The 22,004-nt window shown below is 48.2% G+C and overlaps 1 protein-coding gene across 2 annotated transcripts in view; it reads right to left on the reverse strand.

Moving 5' to 3' along the window:
- Positions 1-274: 274 nt before the first annotated feature.
- The window catches only part of LOC138747863 (transforming growth factor beta-3 proprotein-like), a 51,801-nt gene continuing 30,071 nt past the window's right edge, over positions 275-22,004 (reverse strand). The window contains exons 3-7 of one of the 2 annotated variants that reach the window (XM_069907448.1): positions 16,725-16,839; positions 9,961-10,050; positions 8,653-8,791; positions 6,969-7,125; positions 275-4,486 (exon numbers count right to left, since the gene is read on the reverse strand). In XM_069907448.1, the coding sequence (XP_069763549.1) occupies positions 4,328-4,486; positions 6,969-7,125; positions 8,653-8,791; positions 9,961-10,050; positions 16,725-16,839 (660 nt within the window). In that variant the 3' untranslated portion in view covers positions 275-4,327. The remainder of the gene's footprint in view (positions 4,487-6,968; positions 7,126-8,652; positions 8,792-9,960; positions 10,051-16,724; positions 16,840-22,004) is intronic. The other variant, XM_069907449.1, reaches the window with a different exon arrangement.

Consider the following 22,004-nt stretch of genomic DNA (forward strand, 5'->3'; position numbering starts at 1 on the left):
CCGCCATAAACGAGCGGCTGGGCCCAAATTACCCCGAAACTGTTTCAAGTTTACATTTGCACAAGCATTCAGGGCGCACAGACTTTTGTCACAGGAACAAAAATTTGCACAACGTCAGAGTTTTGCGCCCACTGATGACTAAAAACGAGGGGGGACACTGATGGCGAACTTTCCCCAGGATTCAGCTGCAACCATCACCACTAGCAGGTAACTTGGCCAGGAGGATCTGCCCACGCGTTGGAGGCCTCGTGCAAGGAGATGACATCACAAGAGCTTTGTCGAATTTGTTCATTTATTTACAAACATGGTTCTGTACATTAGAAATATTCCAAACGTTGGGGGGGTGGGGGGGGGAGGTTTAGGAACCTGCATTTCCACCAGACATCACCCTTGTTAATACATTGGGGATCTAAGATCGATCACACGACAGATGGGGGATCCAGGGCACGTGTTTTCCACTTCATCACGAAACAACACTTAATGGTTCAGTAACAAGAACATCGAACATTACAGTGCATTTTGTGCATGGAGCCCTTAACATTCAGAGCAGGGCTGCTTTCTACCCTACCCTAGGCAGCCTACAAATATGCTGAGGAGTGGGGAGTAAGTTAAATGACCCCCTGGAAGGTGCAGTCGTTAGGTACTAACCAGAGATTGATGTATTTCTGTTCGTCAGGGCGGGTAGAATCGAAGGCAGCTCCTTGAACTCAGTGGTTGATCAGTGTTAATCCTAGTGGGTAGCTGAGGAGGAGAGGGGCTGAATGTCCTGTGTTTCAAAATGTGAGCTCCAGCTTCTCCATGGGAAGGCAGCATGCACAAACTATAGCTCCCCCCACCCCACCGTTCACTGCATAGAGACTAAGATTCTCCTCCTCACCTAAATATAAAATCATTATATAGTGCAATTTGAAAATCAGTAGAGCTTCACGCCGGTGAACGGGGATAAATCCGACCAGGCAGAGAGGAAGGGTGTGCCTGTGTGACTGCCCGGGCTCAGTACAACGGGTGGGCTGAGCCAAGGAGACAGAACGTTCTCAGAAGAGGTGAAAATGTCCAGCCTGCAGAGTCCAGGTAACAGAACACACTTGCCACACCCTCGTTCTGTGAAACACAAGGGTTCCATCAAAGCCCCAGCGAGGGTTATTCGGAAAGATTAACTTTAATGTCATGAATCTGGCCCGTGTATTTATTATCACACAGCACGCCGGCCCTTCCCAAGCTCATTCATTCTCATCTTGTTTCACTCTCCCCCATGATTCCCAACAACTCCCTCCGCTTCACAAACCTACAACCTGTTTGTCTTTGGGATGTGGGAGCGATGGAAGGTGAGGGGCTCCCAGGGGCTGAAACGGCCAACACAAGGGGACCCAATTTTAAGGAGCTTGGGAGTAAATAGAGGGGGGGATGTAAGTTTTTCACACAGAGAGGGGTGGGGGCATGGAATGCACTGCTGGCAGTAATGGTGGAGGCAGGGTTTGTAAGAGACGATTAGATCGGTCCATGGAACGGAGAAACATGGAGGGTTATGCAGTGGGGAAATTCCAGGCAGTTGTTAGAGTAGGTTATTAGGTCAGCACAACACTGGGCCGAAGGGCCTTTACTCATTGGAGCGCTTTCATCCCTAACGTCGAAGTACTCGAGATGGCAGAGGTCGACAGCATCGAGTCCACGCTGCTGAAGATCCAGCTGCGCTGGGTGGGTCACGTCTCCAGAATGGAGGACCATCGCCTTCCCAAGATCGTATTATATGGCGAGCTCTCCACTGGCCACCGTGACAGAGGTGCACCAAAGAAAAGGTACAAGGACTGCCTAAAGAAATCTCTTGGTGCCTGCCCCATTGACCACCGCCAGTGGGCTGATCTCGCCTCAAACCGTGCATCTTGGCGCCTCACAGTTCGGCGGGCAGCAACCTCCTTTGAAGAAGACCGCAGAGCCCACCTCACTGACAAAAGACAAAGGAGGAAAAACCCAACACCCAACCCCAACCCACCAATTTTCCCCTGCAGTCGCTGCAACCGTGTCTGCCTGTCCCACATCGGACTTGTCAGCCACAAACGAGCCTGCAGCTGACATGGACTTTTACCCCCTCCATAAATCTTCGTCCGCGAAGCCAAGCCAAAGAAAAGATTTATATGTACCTGGAGGGGTGGAGGGAGTTGGGGGCACCACACGCAGCCACAGGGAGAACGTGCAAACTCCACGGGGAACTGATTGTGGATGATCAGCCGTGATTACAGTGAATGGCGGGGCTGGCTATTGTTCACGTAGACAGCACCAGGGGTCATGATTTCCGAAGTAGCAGGCCACTCCCCCACTCTAATTCCCGAGGGCGGGGGCAATAGCTGAGCTCCTAAAACCTGCCGGCGGAGGGAAGGTCAATGGACAAGGAGTAGTCATTGCAGTTGGGCCCTGATACATGGTTTGTCTTAACACTGGGTTCATCAACGGCATCTGACTTTGACGCCCAAGGGGTCCTTGGAACCCCAGTCCAAGCGAGACGTGAAGGTCAACAGGCATTTCTGGATCGATGATCAGAAGTTCAATGGAGTGGTTAAAGAATGAGAGATGGTCACAGAAGTGCCACAGAAATCCAGCAGGTTGCGCAGCCCTTCATCAAGGTACGAGCAGAAAGCAGACAGTTGGCCTCCACCTCCTCCTTTGGCAGCTCATTTCACATCACCCCTCAGCTCCCCTTTAAATATCTCCCCTCTCACCTGTGTCCTCCTGTCTTGGAACGCAGCTCCCTCGGGGAGGGGGGGGGGGGAAGGTCTGTGATCATTTACACCAGCTATTGTTATCCTTCATTTGGCTATTCACCCTCCCCCCACCCCCAGGATGGATGGATCAGCTCAGGATTAGAACGGCAGAGCAGACTCGATGGGCCTACTTCTGCTCCAACACCTTGTGAACTTGAGAAGGACGATGCTCAAAGTTTCTGGGCCCCCTTCCCTGTGAAGCAGTCAAGTTGTGGTTTCTTCCACACCACTCTCCAACCGACTACATTAAAAAAACATTAATGTCCCACGAGGCGAAAAGAAAAAAGCTTTTAAACGTTCCGTGGCCCCTAAGTCCTTCTAAACCTCTCCAGCAGAACTGTGTCCTTTCTATAGCTCCTCTTTGCCATCCCAATTAATTTGGTGGTGGTTGGTGGGGGTTGGGGGGGTGAGAACCGGCATTAGCATTTTACACACTCGATATAGTTTAGGGCCCCATTGCCATTGGAACCACCAGAAATTCAACCAAAAAAGGCACAGTAAAGTTGTGGAGAGGGACAGACCTCTCAGGTTCAATTCAAGTTCAGCTGCTGCATCACCAGGTCTGCAAGCTCACTCCGGAATGGTTTCTGCAACTTCTAGGCATTTGTGTGGGAGAACTGGCTTCAGGATCGTGCCCGAGGAGATGTTTGGTGCCTTTGGTCCACGATTCCGTGGGGGGGTTTTTGGACACTGGGGCCCAAAGAACCCCCGTTTCATCCAGTTGCGCTGATACAATTGCTCAAGCGGAGGTTTGTTCACCTCAAACGTGCGTGAAGGAGAGATGGGGGGTCTGGCCCCACTGCTCGAAGGTTGCTCCACCATCCCCACAATCTCCTGCCCCCGGTCACCGTTGTTATGCAGCGGTTTCAGTGCCAAATGCAGCAGGATTCACCAGGTCTCTCCATTCATTAATGAAGTTCATGGTGAATCCTCCGGACGGTCTCAACGGAGGTGTTTAACTCCAAGAAGCAAATCAGTTCTTTGTGGAATGTGTCAAACACATGGGACTATGGAATAAACTAATTTAAAATACAGCTCTCAATTTATAAATTATAGGAATCTGGGGTTTTTAAATATTAAAAACACTAAAATTAGCCTTCAGAAATGCATCTGACCTGCCTTTCTGTGGACCCAAACTGGACAGATGAGAGTCGGACTGTTCAGAGACAGTGCAACCTGCAAACGTGCCAAAGAAAGTGAGCAGGTCACTCAGCAACCTCGGGTAGTAAAAGGGCCCGAGACCTTTGTCAAGATGATTGCCTTGGCAAAGGGGCCCAGGCCCGAAACTTTGCTGGTCTTTTTACCTCTCGTGGACGCTACGTGACCTGCTGAGCTTCTCTGGCACCATCCCCAGCGTCTCTTGTTGAACTCTGCTCGGAGACTCTGGTGGGAGCCAGTGCGTAGGTTTGCTCCGGCCGCCGTGCAAAATGAAGAGGCCCGCGTTCTCACAGTCAGCGCACGCTGATCCTCTCTGTTCAGATGCAGTCCACCGTGGGGAGGAGGCCATTTGAATTCATGCGTCCCCGACTCAAGACTCCACCGGAGGTTGGATTTTGCTCTATCACCAACCTTCAACTGCATTTGCAGGACTTCACCACCATGTTGGACAACTGCTCCACTTTCGCCTGCCGCCCCACGTAGTAGAGGATCGTCAGAGGCTCCAGGAGCTGAGGTACACAGCACGGTGAGGCGGACGCCCCAGGGTTGTGAATGTTGTACAGACCCAGGACCTGCGGAAGGAAAGGAGAGAGGTTGACAATGCATCACCATCAACAGGGGACTGTCCCACTCCAGCCAATGGTTCAGACCATCACCCTTACCTCCTCCCCTCTGTTGACTCCATCTACATCTCCTGCTGGTCTCTGGGAAACCCGCTGAGGGTGTCGCTAAACCTCACCACGGAACAAAGAGCCAACGCTGTTAAGCTGACCAATCCACGTGGGGCCTTTCGTTTATTAGGGCTCAACTCTGTAACAGAACCAATTGAAAAACCCCCCCGGTTGGCCGCACCATGCTCATGACCGCGAAGCTTCCCCTGCTCTCAACTGGCCGGCCCGCACAAGTTCGCCCTCAAGACTCCTCAGCGTTGCCTCCATTGAGTCACCAGGACGACAGGCCCCATGCAAAACGTGCATAGGCTTGAGGCTGCGACACTGCTAACCATCCCACCCCGGACACACTCTCCTCTCCCCCTTCCCTCAGGTAGAAGACACACAAGCTTGTAAACACCAACCCCCACTTTCTTAGCTGCTGTTATCAGTCTTCTGAATGGCCCTCTCACTGGCAAAATAACTATTCTCGATACTATTATTTTACAAATTGGGGTGTGAGTTAGGTGGTCTGGATTGGTGGCACGGTCAACATAACAGTTAGCGCAATGCTGTTACAGCGCCAATGACACGGGCTCAAATCTGCTAGGAGTTTGTACATTCTCCCCGTGTCTGCATGTGTGCTCCCATTTCCTCCCACACAGGACTTGTAGGTTAACTGGGCAGCACGGACTCGTGGGCCGAAAGGGCCTGTTACCATGTCCTGTGTCGAAAGTTAAAAAAATATTAAAACAAAGCTTTTCATGTGACAATTCATGTGTTCGTTTTATAGGTATGTGCATATGGAGTCAGCCTCATCCAGCACCCTAACAGGCAATTCAGCCCATCAGCTACATGCCAACATTTGGCAACTAATCCCATTTGCCCATATTATGACTGTATTACCCTCACACCTCTTTAAACTTTTAGCCATACAGCTCTTTCGACGCATGAGCCCGTGATGTCCAATTACACCCCATTGGCACGTTTCAAACAGTGGGAGCACCCAGAGGAAACCCACACAGACACGGGGAGAAGGTACAGATTCCTTATGGACAGCGCGGGATTCGAACCCTGTGACTGTATCCGATTGTACCCCGTACTCTGACAGCATATTGCAGATTGTAGCATTTGTGTAAAATACTTGGCACAAATGATCACCAATATTTTAAATGACCTTTATGCCAACCTGGTTTCGAACAAGTGTGTACTAATATCACCAAATGGTTAAAGGCCCATTGGAGAATAAACCCCTTCTCCAGTTTAACCACTATGTTAATTTTCAAATGTTAACCTTTGAGTAAACAGATCTAACCCAAAGGAAACCCACCCAGATCTTGGGGTAATGTACAAACTCCTCACAGACAGCAGAGGATTCGAACCTAGCTCGCTGACACTACATTGAACCAACACAGCCTCCACATTACGGGGTATTATCCAGGTATCTGATACCTGAAAAAGGGCTCGGACCCAAAATCTCAACTGCCTTCTATTTCCTACAGATGCTGAGTTTCTCCAGCACTTTTGTGTTCTGCACTGACCTCAGGATCAGCAAACTTATTGTTCGCCTTCAGATCCTCCACCACCGAGATGGGGCTGTTAGCTTTACACGAATCTAACTGGACACTATGGGTGGAGCGTGTGTATATGTAAATAAGTGTGTGTGTGAGCCAGACAGACCCTCTGACATGTGTACAGGGAGCTCTCTAAGCCCCAGCCCCCGCTCTCAGCCCCTAACGCCTCTCGAACATACCAGATCTAATGGATACAAAAGGAAAAGATTGTTTGCGTTCTTTGTGTACCCGACTATAAAAAGAATCTTCAATTTCTCTACCTTTTGGTTTTATTTTGCACCACCTGTTATATTTTAGTACATGTTGACTTCCCTATTAACACACAAAACAAAGTTATACACTGCATCTCGGGTCGATAAATAACACTGGACAACAAAGATTTTGTTTCCTGAACTTTTCCAGGTACTTTATGGATTTTGGGCCGCTGATCTCAAAAAATAGAACCTATTTTTTTTGTGATTTCCTGTCATATTTTAAGTCCACTTCAAGCAGACAAAACTACAAAGTGCAGCATGTCATTGAAAAATCATCTTCTCCATTCACTCTTGGCTTCCTTCCCAGCTGATCTTGGTGCCATCAGTGACAAACACGGTGAAAGGTTTCACCAGGACAGAAAAGTGGTATCAAGGCAACTGGAATCCATCAATGTCGGCCAACTATTGTTGGACGCTGATCTGAGAGGCATCAGATGCTGGGTACAAATGAAAATCAGCGGCAAAGCATTTTTAGGCCAGTTGAAATAACACAATGTGTCAGCGTCGTGATGCTGGGGGTGTAAAGAGAATGGATTGTGCACCTGGTGTCTATGTGGGAGTGGAGGGGCATCTTACCATTGTGTGCTGGGTGTCTGTACTCCAGATGTAGGGACAGGGTCCCATGCAGAAGTTGGCGAGATAACCTTTGGGTTCGTGAATCCACCTCCAACCCAGGTGCTTCCGGAAATCGATGTACATTGGGCGGACACAGCAGTTCTTCTCCTCAGAGGACCTGTGAGTGTGGGGCAGAAAAGGAAGGGTGTTATCAGACAATCCTGCAGCTCCGGGGTGGGGGGGGGTGGGGTACGGCCTGTTCAACCTCCTTGTCCCGCAACCCTAGCCAGTTCTGATGGATGGGTTCAGAGGAAAAATCGTTCGAAACAGTCGAGATGGGCTGAAGGGCCTGTTTCTGTGCTGTAGTGCGAAAAGTTACTGGACCAAACGGGACCATTACCCTTGTTTATTGAATGTTGCCACAGAATTGAGGGCCAAGGACTCTGAATTCATGTACCCAAGATCTGGAAGTCCCTCCCTCCACTTCTCTTCCTCTTACCCCCTCCCCCTCCCTTTTACTCCTCCAAAATTCCTTGGCTGGGACACTTGGTCGCCCAAATGTGGCCCATCAATTAATTGTACCTGACAGAACCCAATGATGTTCCTCAGGCTATTTCACAGCTCTCGATGTATCAATACCAGTTGTTTCCACATTACCCGGGTGAAATCAGTGGCATGGAACCAGCGTGGATCCAAATTATAGGGCAAAGATTAACTCACTGATGAGAACATAGAACATGGAAATCTCTAGCACAGTACAGGCCCTTCAGCCCAGAGTGACCTTCTTGATCATAACCCTTCATTTTGCACAGTTTCATGTACTGATCTAACCACCTCTTACAAGACCCTTGCCTCCACCACCATCTCCGGGAGCACATTCCATGCCGTGTTGGCCGTTTCATTCTTGTGGAAAAGGCCTCTGGCTGTCCACATAATCAATGCCTCTCATCATCTTGCCACCTCTCCCAACTCACCCTTTATTCTTCATGAATCTGGGGTCTGGAATCAGAGTTCTGCAGCAGGGCAAAAAGGGCATTCAGCCCATTTCCCTGTGTTTTGGCCTATAAACTTTTTCCAATCCACGTACATATCGGAATGTCGTTTGAATATAACAATCCACACCAATCCCCTTTCTACCAGTTCCTACAAAATGTCAACCCTGAGATAAATTTACGCTGAATAAGTGTAGGTTAAATGGGTCCAATGACTTCCAGAGTCCTGCAAACATTCCATGATTCATAACATGAAATGAAAGAGTGCAAGGGGAGTAGACAGAGTTAATGTAATCCAGCTTTTTCCACTGAGGGAAGAACTAGAGGACATGGGCTAAGGGTGAAAGGGGAAAAGTTTAAGGGAAACTTCTTCACACAGAGAGCGGTGGGAGTGAGAAATGAACTGTCAATTGAAGTGGTGAATGTGGACTCAATTTTAACATCTAAGAGAAGTTCGTGGATAGGAGGGGCAAGGGAGGATATGGTCTGGGTGCAGGTTAGTAGGACTAGGAAGAATAGCAGTTTAGCACAGACTAGATGGGCCAAAGGGCCTGTTTCAGTGCTGTAATGTTTTATGGTTCTACCAATATATGGCTCTAATTGGACAGCAGAGACTGAGTGGCTTCCTAATCTGGGAAGGACCAGGGGGCTGAAACCAGGAGATGGACTGGTTAACAAGGCCACCAGGTGAGGAGGTGGTGTGGGACACCTACGCGAAGCAGTAGTCAGTGTTGAGCTCCCGTTTCCTTCGGCTGTGCATCACGGTCCTGGTGGACGGGGTGGACATGATGAGAATGTGGGGCATCTTCTGGCTCCTCTGGGCGATAATTTTCATGTCTCCCCGCTGCGACTCTGCAGTTCAAGCACAAGGAGGTGAAGTGAAGGGTGGGTCAGGACCCCCTCCTAGACACCAGCTCCCCTCTTCCCCTTGTAACCCCTTCCCTCTCCTAGCCACCCTCCTGCGACCAACATCAAGTGAATCTTCACCAAACACAGGTCCAAAATCTGTTCAAACCCCAGAGCAAAGTTCAGTCTCAATGTACAAAACAGATCCCCAGGAGTGGGTTACAGGCTGGGGTCTGATCCAGGGGTTCGGGGGGGTTTATATATAGAATTACGGATCCCCGGGAGTGGGTTACAGACTGGGGTCTGATCCAGGGGTTCGAGGGGTTTTATATATAGAACAGATCCCAGGAGTGGGTTACAAACTGGGGTTTGATCCAGGGGTTCGGGGGGGGTTTATATATAGAACAGATCCCGTGAGTGGGTTACAGACTGGGGTCTGATCCAGGGGTTTTATATAGAATAACAAATCCCCGGGAGTGGGTCACAGACTGGGGTCTGATCCAGGGATTTGGGGAGGGTTTATATATAGAATAACAGATCCCCGGGAGTGGGTCACAGACTGGGGTCTGATACAGGGTTTTGGGGGGGTTTATATATAGAATAACCTGGGTTCTCCCCAGGTCTGGGTGGGTTTCTTTCAGGGGCTCTGGTTTCCTCCCATCCTTCAAAATGTACTGGGGGAGTAACTTAATTGGGTGACATGTTTAAAATGTAAATTTAACATTATAAATGTATATTGAATTCCCGATATTTGTAGTCCATTCCCTGTTGCCAACTGCTACAAGCTCTGAGATTTATTGAGGCTGGAAAGGCTCCTTTTATATAGTTGGCGCTCCATGAATAACTATAACGTCGAGAACATTCTTGCTTGTGAATACCCTTCTTCCCCAGCCTGTTATTTATCTGTTAGCTGGGCAGCTTGGCCAGTGCCACTTTAGGGCTGCTGGTTTTGTTCTGCTCCAGCTGTTCGTTGTCCTGGGAGTCGCTTTAGCGATCTCTGTCTGCGTCTGCTGCCGTGCAATGTGCCGGCCCGATCTCTGCAATTGCACGCCGCCACAACCTGTTATTTAGCAGGTGATGGTAATTTTCCAGGCATCCACACAAGGATGGAACAGATCACTAGAAAGATAAAAGTTTAAATCTGGACACATTGCAAATGAAGGTGATTATCTTACCATAAAACTTCAGCTGAAGATTTTCTCTTTGTTTGGAACCATTAGCCTCGCATGAGCAATGAACACTGATCTTTAGTTGCTGGGCTGTCACTGAAAGAAAATAAATCATGAAGTGGAGGGACTTGTTCTCCTGCTGCAACCTGTACTCTAGCCACTCACTCTGGGCCCAGGCCTTTGACACTCAAATCCAATGCCTCAACACGGCTGTCGCTGAGCGTGGTCAACGGATCACAGAGTCACATCTCACCAAAACAGGCCCTTCAGCCCAACAAATCTGAGGAGAATGAAGCGGGCAAGGGTACTGGCTGCCATCCTGTCAGCCTTCTACAGGGCCTCTATCGAGAGCATCCTGGCCGGCTACATCACAGTGTGGGGACGGTTGCTACAGAGAAATGGATCGGAGATCAATCCACAGGCCCATGAGCGGCAGAGAGGATCACTGGAGACTCCCTCCCTTCCCATTGACATGATCAACTGGAATCGTTGCCTGAAGAGGGTGAGCAAATTCACTGATGACCCTTTCCACCCCGCACACGGCATCTTCCAGCTGCTCCCGTCGGGGAAGAGATCCAGGAGGATCAGAGCCAGTACCACCAGGCTGAGGAACGGCTTCTTCCCACGGACAGTGAGAATGGTGAACGACCAAAGGAACAGCCCACACTCACCCTCCGAGATGCTACTATTTATTTTAAAATAACATATATTTCTATTAACATTTGCATATAATGCACTGTGAATATGTATCATTGATTGTATTTGTGTTATGTGTGTATTGTTTTGAGGACCGGAGAAAGCTGTTTCGTTAGGTTTTACTTGAGCAATTGGATGATAAATAAACTTAAAATTGAACTTGTTATCATCTACTTACACCATTTTAATCCCCTCCACTCTGCGAGCAACTAGCTGTGATTGCATCATTCATCCACACATTGGGGCAATGAGCCAACCAAAACATGCCAGCCCAAATCCAATCATTGCACTGGGTCAAAAAGAGCCACTTCCCAGATTTTCATGTCTCAAACAGAACAGAAATTAATGAACAGCTGACTCGCATTTATCTCCCCTTAATTCCCATTTCCTGGTGGTCTCCACAGTACTGTCACTGGTGCAGATCTGGGACAACAGGGCGCCAGACGTACGGAGACACCCCCCGCCGCCCGCCCACCATTGAGAAGGAGAAGCATGGGAGATAACCCTACAGGACGGCGACCACAGCAGCGGGTCAGCGATGGGCTCAGCGGCTGAAGGACTCGTGCATCCTGCGGGCTGCTGGAGTCTGGCTCGTGGCAACCAGCTATCGGAGCCAAGATTTGAGAGGGGGCGAGGGCAAGAAGGGCTCCCGAAGGGGCCTCGGACGCTGAAGGTTTCCTGATCGTGTGGGTGGTTCGGATCTGGGGCTCGGGCGGCCGATGGGTTGGACAGGAGTCTATGCGGTTGCAGAAATCACTGGAGGCGAATCCACGGACACTCAGTGACCCTGAAGGGACTCCCTTTGGCTTCTCTTTCTCTTGTGATGTAAGGGGTTCGGGCGACTCTAATGGCGACTCTTTCTCTGCCTTACAGCAGGCAGAAGACAATTCCATGTTATATTATGTTTGGTACTATTACATGACAATAAGGGAATCTGGAATCTTGAAAAAGCAACCAATGAATTACTCTATAGGGGGTGTTTAAGGATCTGTTCGGTGATGGATATTTTGCATCATTTAAGCATTTTTCTGCTAAATTTAACCTGCTCAAACCTCAATTTTTCAGATATTTGCAAATCCGACTTTTTCTTGAATCACAGCTTTCTGATTTTCTAAGTGAATCCAAATCAAATTGTGTAGATGAGCTTTTCTGTTTAGTGCCTTTCTCATAAAGATTTAATATCAACTATTTACGACTGGGATGCCATTCTTAAGTTGGTTAATAGCTCTTTGTTATGTGCCCCATCATTGTTTAGTACAATTTAATTGCCTTGTTTTTATTCTGATGTGAGTCCCTGTTGTGACAGGCGTAAAAGCATATTCAAATGTTCTGGACGTCCCAGTCTAGAAAAATGCTGAATATAAAAATCTATTTTTAATATAGATTTGGCACCAAACCCCTTGGTGCCCTCTTGGGTGCAATGTGAGGGAATGATTTTTCTTTATCTCTGGTTCGGGGAAATGGAAATCTGCTCCCCCGACTACTCACGATCAGTGATTGCGTGACATCATGTCTTGTTTGAATATGGAAAAGTTTCATTATTCGGACATAAGATTTCAGATGCTGTGGAGGGTCATTTATGACTCACTTTCCAATTTTATAATTTCACTTCAATGTAATTGAATTGTCCGACTCATGCCTTTTCCACGTTCTCTTTCACATTTCTTTTCCTCTCCCTTTAACATTAATTCGACCACCGTGTCAGAGAGATTCACCTTGTTTCATCTCTTCTGTTTTGTTATTTTTCCTTTTCTTCTCTGTTATCTTTTTCTTTTTTTCCTCTTTGTTATTTCCTTTTTTTTCTATAATTAGTTTTGCTTTTTTTTAAAGAAGGCCCCGGGACCCCGGTCTGCTGACCATTGACGTCAAGAGTATCAAGTTCCAAAAAGAAGTGGTGTATATCATGGCTAGTGTGATTTATGGTGTGAAAAAAAAAAGAGTATCAAGTTCCTTGGAGTGCACTTGGTGGAGAATCTCACCTGGTCCCTCAACATAGCCAAGAAAGCCGAGCAGCACTTCTACTTCCTGTGAAGGCTGAGGAAATTTCATCTCCCACCCTCCATCCTCACTATATTCTACAGAGGATGTACCGAGAGCATCCTGTGCAACTGCATCACCGCCTGGTTTGGAAGGTGTACCTCCTCGGATCGCAAGACCCTGCAGAGGATAGTGAAGTCAGTGGAAAAGATCACTGGGGGCTCTCTTCCTACCATGAAGGACGTCTACAACACTCGACGCAGGTGAAAGGCAATAAACATTGTGAAGGACTCCACACACCCCTCACGTAAACTGTTCTCCCTTCTCCCATCTGGTAGGAGGTACCGGAGCGTCGGGCCCTTACGTCCAAATCGGGCAATAGTTTATTCCCCCAGGCCATCAGGCTCCTGAATTCCCAGAACATGTGTGGATGGGGGACCATGGACTTATACTCTATATGTCTTAATATTTTAATGTTTAACTTCTAATTTCTATTTTTGTAAATCTGCTCCGTGATCCTGGAGAAATGCTATCTTGTCTTTACCGTGCGAGCAGGGTATGAACAATATACAAAGGGGACTTGACTTGATATTATCTGGACTAATTAATTGAAATGTTTTACAATTGACGTTTGCTTTTGATATACTGATTGTTTTATTAATTATTTGTAACTCTCCACATAATTTCATTATATTGTGTTAGTATTGTAAGCTCTTTATTAAAATTAAACAATATTTTCAAAAGTAAAGATACGTTCCTTTCCTTGAGGAATAGGCCAGTTTACGTACTCCGTGTTTGAGCCCTTGGATATAAATGTGGATGCTGTGCAGTGACGGAGATAAGGGAATGTAATACTGTACACAAATGTGCTGCAGAAACCCAGCCGGTCTCACAGTGTCCATTGAAGGCAAAGATATGTGACCAACATTTCAGGCCTGAGCCCTTCCTCAAAGTATGAGCAGAAAACTGGCAAGTTCCAGAATAAAAAGGTGGGAGGAGGAGGGGAGGAAGGGGCAGGGGAAGAAGCACAGGCCAAAGGGGAAAAGGCCAGAGGGGGACATGGTCAATAGGGCAGGAGGGAAATAGCTAAATATTAATCAGAGAGGGGTCTGTGAATGCGGATCTGGAGGAAAGGAGACAGAGAGATAGGGAAAGGGAGACGGGGGGTGGGGGGGAGGTCGGGGAAGCTAACAGGAAACTAGAGAGTTGATGTCCCTGATCAAACACCCTTGGACTAATCAAACCTCCTACCTTGGAGGTTCTAAGCTCGGAGCAAGATTCTTGTGGTGGGCTGGTTCAATAGGGGAGATGCCCACAACAGCCGACAGTGACCACTAAAAGCAGATATAATGGTAGCGTTTGGACAAATACGTGGACAGGCAGGGATTGGTGGGATGGTTCACCTGCAGGTGGGGGTGGGGAACCAGTTGATGTTAATAACCACAAGGGCACAGCTCCCACACTCAAAGTGGAATGGACTTCTGCAAAGCAGCTGGTGGGAGATTGGAGAAGCAAAGTTCCAGGGAATGGACATAGAGCGGAAGGTTTGTGGCCAAAATCCTGGTCAATGGTAAACCTCCGCCAACACCATTGACCAACATACCACCACACCATAAACCTCAGCCAACACCATTGACCAACATACCACCACACCATAAACCTCCGCCAACACCATTGACCAACATACCACCACACCATAAACCTCAGTCAACACCATTGACCAACATACCACCACACCATAAACCTCAGACAACACCATTGACCAACATACCATCACACCATAAACCTCAGTCAACACCATTGACCAACATACCACCACACCATAAACCTCAGCCAACACCATTGACCAACATACCACCACACCATAATAAACCTCAGTCAACACCATTGACCAACATACCACCACACCATAAACCTCAGCCAACACTATACCACCACATTTCTGTTAGTGGTATAAATGGGCTCCTGGCTTTTTGATTTCCCACTTGTTCGCTGCTAAGCCTCCTGAATTCCCAGAACATGTGTGGATGGGATACCGTGGACGTTTACTGTATACCAACTTAATATTTCAGTATTTCAAAGTGTTTAACTTCTGTTCTAACTTATATTGACGTAAATATGCTCCAAGGTTAAGAGAGTTTGATCACATAAAACTGATAAGGATTAAAACTTTTTTGGTGAAAAACTTGGTGGCAGATTAGATATCGGGTAATGATAACACCTCAATACGTTGACTGGCACTGCTGTAGTCTTTTACTAGGACGTTGCCTGGACTTCAGGGACTGAGTTACAGGGAAAGATTAAACTTAGGAGCGTAGAAGAATGAGGGGAGATTCCATAGAGGTATTTAAAATTATGAGGGGGACAGACAGAGTAAATGTAGGTCGGATTTTTTTCCCCTGAAGTTTGGTGAGATACAAACCAGAGGACATGGGTGAAAGGGGAAAGGTTTAGGGGAAACTTTTTCACACAGAGAGTGGTGGGAGTGTGGAACAAGCTGTCAGCTGAGGTGGTGAATAAGGGCTCTCTTTTAACATTTAAGAATGTGAACAGGTACATGGATGGGAGAGGCATGGAGGGCTATGGACTGGGTGTAGGTCAGTGGGGCTAGGTAAATGGTTCCGCACAGACTAGAAGGGCCAAAGGGCCTGCTTCTGTTCTATCCTCCACTCACTGCATTGAGAAATTAGCCCATTATTATCAGAACTCGTTGCTGGAGTTTGACGTTCCTCCTTTTTCTGCTTGTTGAAGCTGCTGAGTACGGGTTGGTTGACCAGTTACACACAAGCTGCCACTGGGTTGTCCCCAGTCACCTGTCAGCTTCATGGGAGGAGTCGGCTTACAGAGAGGAGGCTGGGAGGCTTCTCAAATGGAGCTAGAACAATAACCTGAGATTCTTCAACGCTGACAAGACAAAGGTGAAGACTGTGGATATATGGAGGGTAAAGGTCAAGTACTGTCCACTACACATCAACTGTTCCATCACGGAGAGAGTGGGTTAGGCACTATGTTCTTTGGTGTGCAGAGAAGGGACGACCAGTCCTGGACCCACATCACTTCCTCATTAGTCAAGAAGGTGCAGCAGTGCCCACATTTCCTCAGGAAGTCGAGGAGGGCCAGGCGACCGGCCCCCATCCTGACAACATTTTACTGGAGCACCATTGAGAGTGTCCTGTCCGGCTGCATCACTGTGTAGGACGGGAGCTGCAACCATGGGACTGGACGTCAGTACAGAGGATCAGCACAACGGCCGAGAGGACCACTGGGGTCTCCCTTTCCTCTCTTGACGACATTCACCGGGACAGTTGGTTAATTGGGACTCAGAGAATCGAGGGCCCTTTCCATCCAGCACACACATGATCTTTGATCCATTACCATCAGGAAGGAGGTACAGGAGCATCAACATCAGGTCGGCCAGGCTGGGAATAGCTTCTTCCCGCAAGCTGTGAGATTGATGAACGGTGTTGATGAATATTGATGGGGCAGCACGGATGGCGTAGCGGTGAGTGCAACGCTGATACAGCGCCACTGACCGGGTTCAAATCTCGCCCTGTCTGTAAGGAGTTTGCACGTTCTCCCTGTATCTGTGTGGGTTTCCTCCGGGGTCTCCGGTTTCCTCCCACCCTTCAAAATATGCCAGGGTTCGTAGGTCAATTGGGTGAACTTGGGCAGCATGGGCTCGAAAAGGCCTGTTACTGTGCTGTGGGTCTAATTTAAATTTATCTTGTAAGATAGTAAATCATCCCAAAATATTTATGATATGCTATATATTGTGCATGCATGGTCTAGACCAGCCATTCTCAACAGGGGCCCTATGATCACCCCTGGGATCACAGCATCACTCAAGGCAGGGGATGAGGGGGTGGGGACACAGAAAATGTTTTTATGTACCTGACTCCTTCACAGGGAAGGGGGCCCATAAACTCTGAACTGAGTGCGATGGGGGCCATAGCCAAATAAAGGTTGAGAATGCCTGATGCTGACAGAAGCCGTTTCATCAGGTTGTGGACCTACAGTCAGATGCTGATTAACTTGAACTCAAAGCCACGGGAGGTGCAAGTCTTCCCATTGGGGTGGGAGTTGACTGGAGTCCTTACCTTTATTCAGCACCCACTCCTTCACCGTTTTCGTCACATCGAATGAGACCCACTCATCGTTGCCTTTGGTCTTCAGGAGCCGGTTCTCCAGGTAGATGTTGACATTGGAATGGTTCTGGGTTAAACAAGGCATGGGCATTGGTTAAAGCGGAGTCATTCAATGCCTCACAGACCCGGAGACCCATGTATGATCACAACCCCGGGGGCTGCCTGCGCGAAGTGTGCACGTTCTCCCCCTGACCACATGGGCTCTTCCCAGGTCCTCCTCCAATCCTCCACCCCCACCCCGCCCCCCACACAGTGATCCAGAGGCGTGTAGATCAGTAGGTTAACTGACTGCTGTGAATTGCCCCTGAGGTGAGGAGAAGTTGGAATGTGGGGAGAATAAAGTGGGTAGCAGGGATCTGTGGGGCTGAATGGCCTGTTTCCCTGGTGTATGACTCTCCACGAACCCGTGTTCCCTCATGAGCTGCTACAAATCTCAAATGATCCTGCATCTGACAAGTTTATCAACCTCATTTATCTACAAGGCCAGCCTTCTCCCCAAGTTTTGTTCATTAAAGAGATGTTTTTAAAAAATAGCCTTGAACTCCAGCTGCAATAAAACCCGGTCAATCAACTGGCAACAGATGGGATTTCCAGGACAACCGATGGCTCTACGGCCAAATAAATGCATCTGATGCCACCGAATCTGTACAGCAAGCGAGAGAATTGAGAGCAGTTTTGGACTCCTCGTTTAAGAAAGGATGTGCTGACGTTGGAGAGAGCTCAGAGGAGGTTCACAAGGATGATTCCAGGAATGAAAGGGATATCATATGAGGAATGTTTGATGGCTCTTGGCCTGTACTCGTTGGAATTTTGGGGGAATTAATTGAAACCTTTTGAATGTTGAAAAGTGTGGACAGAGTAGATATAGAAAGATTGTTTCCCACGGTGGGAGAGTCTAGGAGAAGAGGGGACAACTTCAGGATTGAAGGGTGTCCAGTTAAATGTTTTAAATGTACAGCACGGTAACAGGCCATTTCGGCCCACAAGCCCGTGCCGCCCAGTTACACCCAATTAACCTACAACCCCTGGTATGTTTCGAAGGGTGGGAGGAAACCGGAGCCCACAGAGGAAATCCACAAAGACACAGGGGGAACGTACAAACTCCTTACAGACAGCGTGGGATTCGAACCCAAGTCCTGATCACTGGTGCTGTAAAGACATTGCACTAACTGCTATGCCAAACGTGCTGCCCTAAAACCTAGAACAAAGACATGGAAGAATTTCTTCAGCCAGAGGGTGGTGAATGTGTGGAATTTGTTGCCACAGGCGGTTGTGGAGGCTGGATTAATGGGTGTACTTAAGGCAGAGATTGATGGGTTCTTGATTAGCCAGGGCATCAAAGGCTTCGGGGAGAAGGCCAGGCAGTGGGGCCGTGGGAAAATGGATCAGCTCATGGTGGAATGGCAGTGCAGACTCAATGGGCTGAATGGCCTTAATCCGCTCCTAAGTCTTATAAACTTCAGAAGAATCAGAATTTATTGTCATGAACATGTCATAAAATTTGTTGTTTTGCAGCATTATCACAGTTTCAAATATTGCTATAAATTACATTTTTTTAAATAAATAAATTTCATCGAGTCTGCCCCACCATTTAGACATGAGCTGAACCATTTCCCCACTCAGCCCCACTGTCCGGCTGTCTCCCCTTAACCTTTGATGACCTAGCTAATCAAGAAACTTTCAATCTCTGTCTTAAAAACACCCAAAAGAAAGTGAGGTAGAGTCTGTGGTTCATTGTCCATTCATAAATCTGATGGCGGAGGGGAAGAAGGTGTTTTTGTATGGTAGAGTGATCATCTTCAGGCTCCTGTACCTCCTTCCTGATGGCAGCAGAGTGAAGAGAGCACAGCCTTGAGGATGGAGGTACTTTCTTAAGGCACCGTCTCTTGTAGATGTCCTTGATGGAATGGAGACTGGTGCCCGTGATGGTGCAGGCCGAAAAGGCATCTTGACCATGTGGCCGTTTCTCTGCACTGTGCCAGAGGCAGCCCAGATATCTCTTCTTGTATCTTTGAACCCACAACCTTCTGGAACCATCATGAAGCTGAACCACATCTGACAACTCCCGACCTCTCCCTTGAATCCATGCCAACCCCTTTGCACACTCTTTCCCACTTCTCCGCTGACTTCATTAATTTCCTTGGTCACAAATATTCCTCGAACCTCGGAAAATAAAATTCAGGAAACGTGATGCTGAGGGAATTTGGAACAGTTTGAAATTCCTTTGTTTGCTGAGACGCCAAGTGCCCTCTCAGGAGGGTCAACAACTCTTCTGCAAGCTGACACAGGCAAGGTCTTCTCCCTCTATGTTGACAACTAATTCGTGGCTGTCTCATGCACCCGTGATCAAGTTTCTGCTAACTTTCACCCAACCTCCAATTCACTTGGTCCATTCCTGGCCACAGTGTCCCGTTTCTCAATCTCTCTGTCTCCATCTCAGGAGACAGGTTTTCTGCACGCATCTTTTACAAATCTACCAGCTCCCACAGCTACACTTCTTCACATCCAATCCCCTATTCCTTTCTTTCACTTCATCCATCTTGGTGCTCCCAGGATGAGGTCTTCCAGTCCAGATCATCTGAAATGCCCTCCTTCTTACCCTTCACCACCATCATCTGCATCTCCTCCATTTCCTGCTCATCTACCCTGGCCCCCTCTGCCTCCTGACACAACAAACACAGGATTCCCCTTGTCCTCACCTACCACCCCACCAGCCTCCGCATTATCCTCTAAAAATTCTGTCAGCTACACACAATCCCATCACCAGATACATCTTCCCCTCTCGTCCCCTCACCGCTTTCCACAGGGACCGCTCCCTCCATGACTCCCTCGTCCACTCCTCCCTTTCTACTAATCCCCCACGCGCCCACACCTCCTCCCTCACCACCATTTTGGGCCCGATGCAGTCCTTCCAAGTGAAGCCATACTTTACCTGTGTATTCATGGGAATCATCTATGGCATCTGGTGCTCCCGTTGTGGTCTCCTCCACATCGGAGAGACTCGACACAGACTGGAAGATCGCTTCATTGATCACCTCGGTTCTGTCCACCGCAATAGCGGGGATCTCCCAGTGGATGCCCATTTCAATTCCCTGTCCCATTTCTTTGCTGACATGTCTGCCCATGGCCTCATGTACTGTCCCACCAAGACCACTGGTAAATTGGAAGAGTAACACCTAATTTTCCCTCTGGGTACTCTCCAACCAGATGGCATTAACACTGACTTCCCTGGTTTCTGCCAGCCTACTCTCTGCTCCCCCTCCCTTCCTTAACCCTCCAGCTCTCCACCCCCTTCCCTCTCCATTCACAAAGCCACCCTCCTGTTGCTGGTGGGCTCTCCTTCCCTTATCCACCTATGATCTCCTACCTGGGACTGTGCCTCTCCCCCTGCCCTCACTCCCCCACTTCCATTTTGTTCGGGTACCTGCCGACCTCAATGAAGGGCTCAAGCCCAAAATATTGGTTCTTTGCTACATAAAGGACCCTGTTTGACCTGCTGAGTTTATCCAGCTTCATATGTTTTTACACTCCTGGAAGAGGCCATTCAGCCCTGGAGACTGATGCACCTTCACGTAGAGACTGGGTGAAGGTTCAGCAGTAATAAAATACCCGGTATATAAAATCCACCAAGTATCCTACAGCAGGAAGTCCACATAATCTCTTGAACAGAGTCTCGCTGTTCTACAGCAAACAGATCGCAGGAATGAAACTGCAGCAACACCTCATCAGTGGCGACCAAGTAGAGTCACTGCTTCATGGCGACAGAGGCCAGTGTTTGCTGTCCACGTGGAATTTCCACATTCTCCCTGTAGCCTTGTGAGTTCCCCAACCTCCACCCACCTCCAGATGCTCCGATTCTCTCCCGCATCCCAAGGACGTACTTGTTGATAGGTTCACTAACCACCTGTAAAAGGGTGGGCAAGGGGTTGAATCTGCTGGCAGAAATGCAGGGAGAATTAAAGGAGTAATGGATGGAGGACTCAAGTACATGGATGAAGTAGAAGAATGGGTCAATAAGTTTGCAGATGATACGAAGTTTGGAGGAGTTGTGGATGACGCTGAAGGTTGTCATAGGCTACAACAGGATGCAGAGTTGGGCAGAAAGTGGTAGATGGAGTTCAATCCGGATAAGTGTGAAGTGATGCATTTTTGGAAAATTCGCCAGGCAGTTCGATAGGATAATTAAGAAGGCCTATGGAATAGAGGCTTCATTAGTCGGGGGATCGAGTTCAAGAGACGAAAGGTCACGTTACAACTCTACAAATCTCTGGTAAGACCACACTTGGAGTATTGTGTTCAGTTCTGATCACCTCGTTATAGGAAGGATGTGGAAGCTATGGAGAGGAGATTTACAAGGATGTTGCCTGGATAGGAAATTAAGTCTTACGAGGCAAGGTTAGCAGAGCTGGGACCTTTCTCTTTGGAGCAAAGGAGGGCGAGGTGAGATCTAATAGAGGTCGACAAGATTCTGAGAGGTATAGATACAGTGGGCAGCCAGCCCCTTTTCCCCAGGGCAGGAATAGCAAACACCAGAGGATATCTGAACAAGATGAAAGGAGGAAAGTTTAGGGGAGACATCAGGGGTAAGTTTTTTTTTAACACCGAGAGTGGAGGGTTCCTGGAATGCATTGCCAGGAATGGTGGGGGAGGCTTGAACAAGACAGGCACATGGATGAAAGAAAAATAGAGAGCTGTGAGGAAGGGAGGGTTTTGTATTTTTTTTGGTAAGTCACAAAATTGTGGGCCAGAGGGTCTGTCATGTGCTGTAATGCTCTAAATTCTATGGATGCCTGATGGTCAGCATGGAATCAGAGGGCTGAATAGTCTGTATCCTTGCTAGCTCTTTCTTTAGGACTATTATTTGGTAACAAAACTCCAGTAAATGGAGGACAGTTATAATTATGTGTGTAAGCACAAATGCATTGCTGGACCTCGCACAGTGTCTTCCCAGTGGCATTTGAATGTCTCAGGAAAGAGTTCACAGTGGGTGACTGGCTAGTAACTCTGGGTGACGCTAAAACAGGAGGGTGGGGGTGTGCAGGGAAACTCGAAGGTCTGCAGACGCTGAAGAGCTCAGCAGTCTCACTGCGTCGTAGGAGGTAAAGATACATTACCGATGTTTCGGGCCTGAGCCCGTCCTCAAGGTGTGAGTAAAAAGCAGGCAGGTGTCTGAATTAAAAGATTAGGGGAGGGATAATGGGCTGGGGGAGGAGAACAGACCAACAAAAAAGG

Source organism: Narcine bancroftii, chromosome 13, assembly GCF_036971445.1.
Source record: "Narcine bancroftii isolate sNarBan1 chromosome 13, sNarBan1.hap1, whole genome shotgun sequence".
Classification (NCBI taxonomy): Eukaryota; Metazoa; Chordata; class Chondrichthyes; order Torpediniformes; family Narcinidae; genus Narcine; species Narcine bancroftii.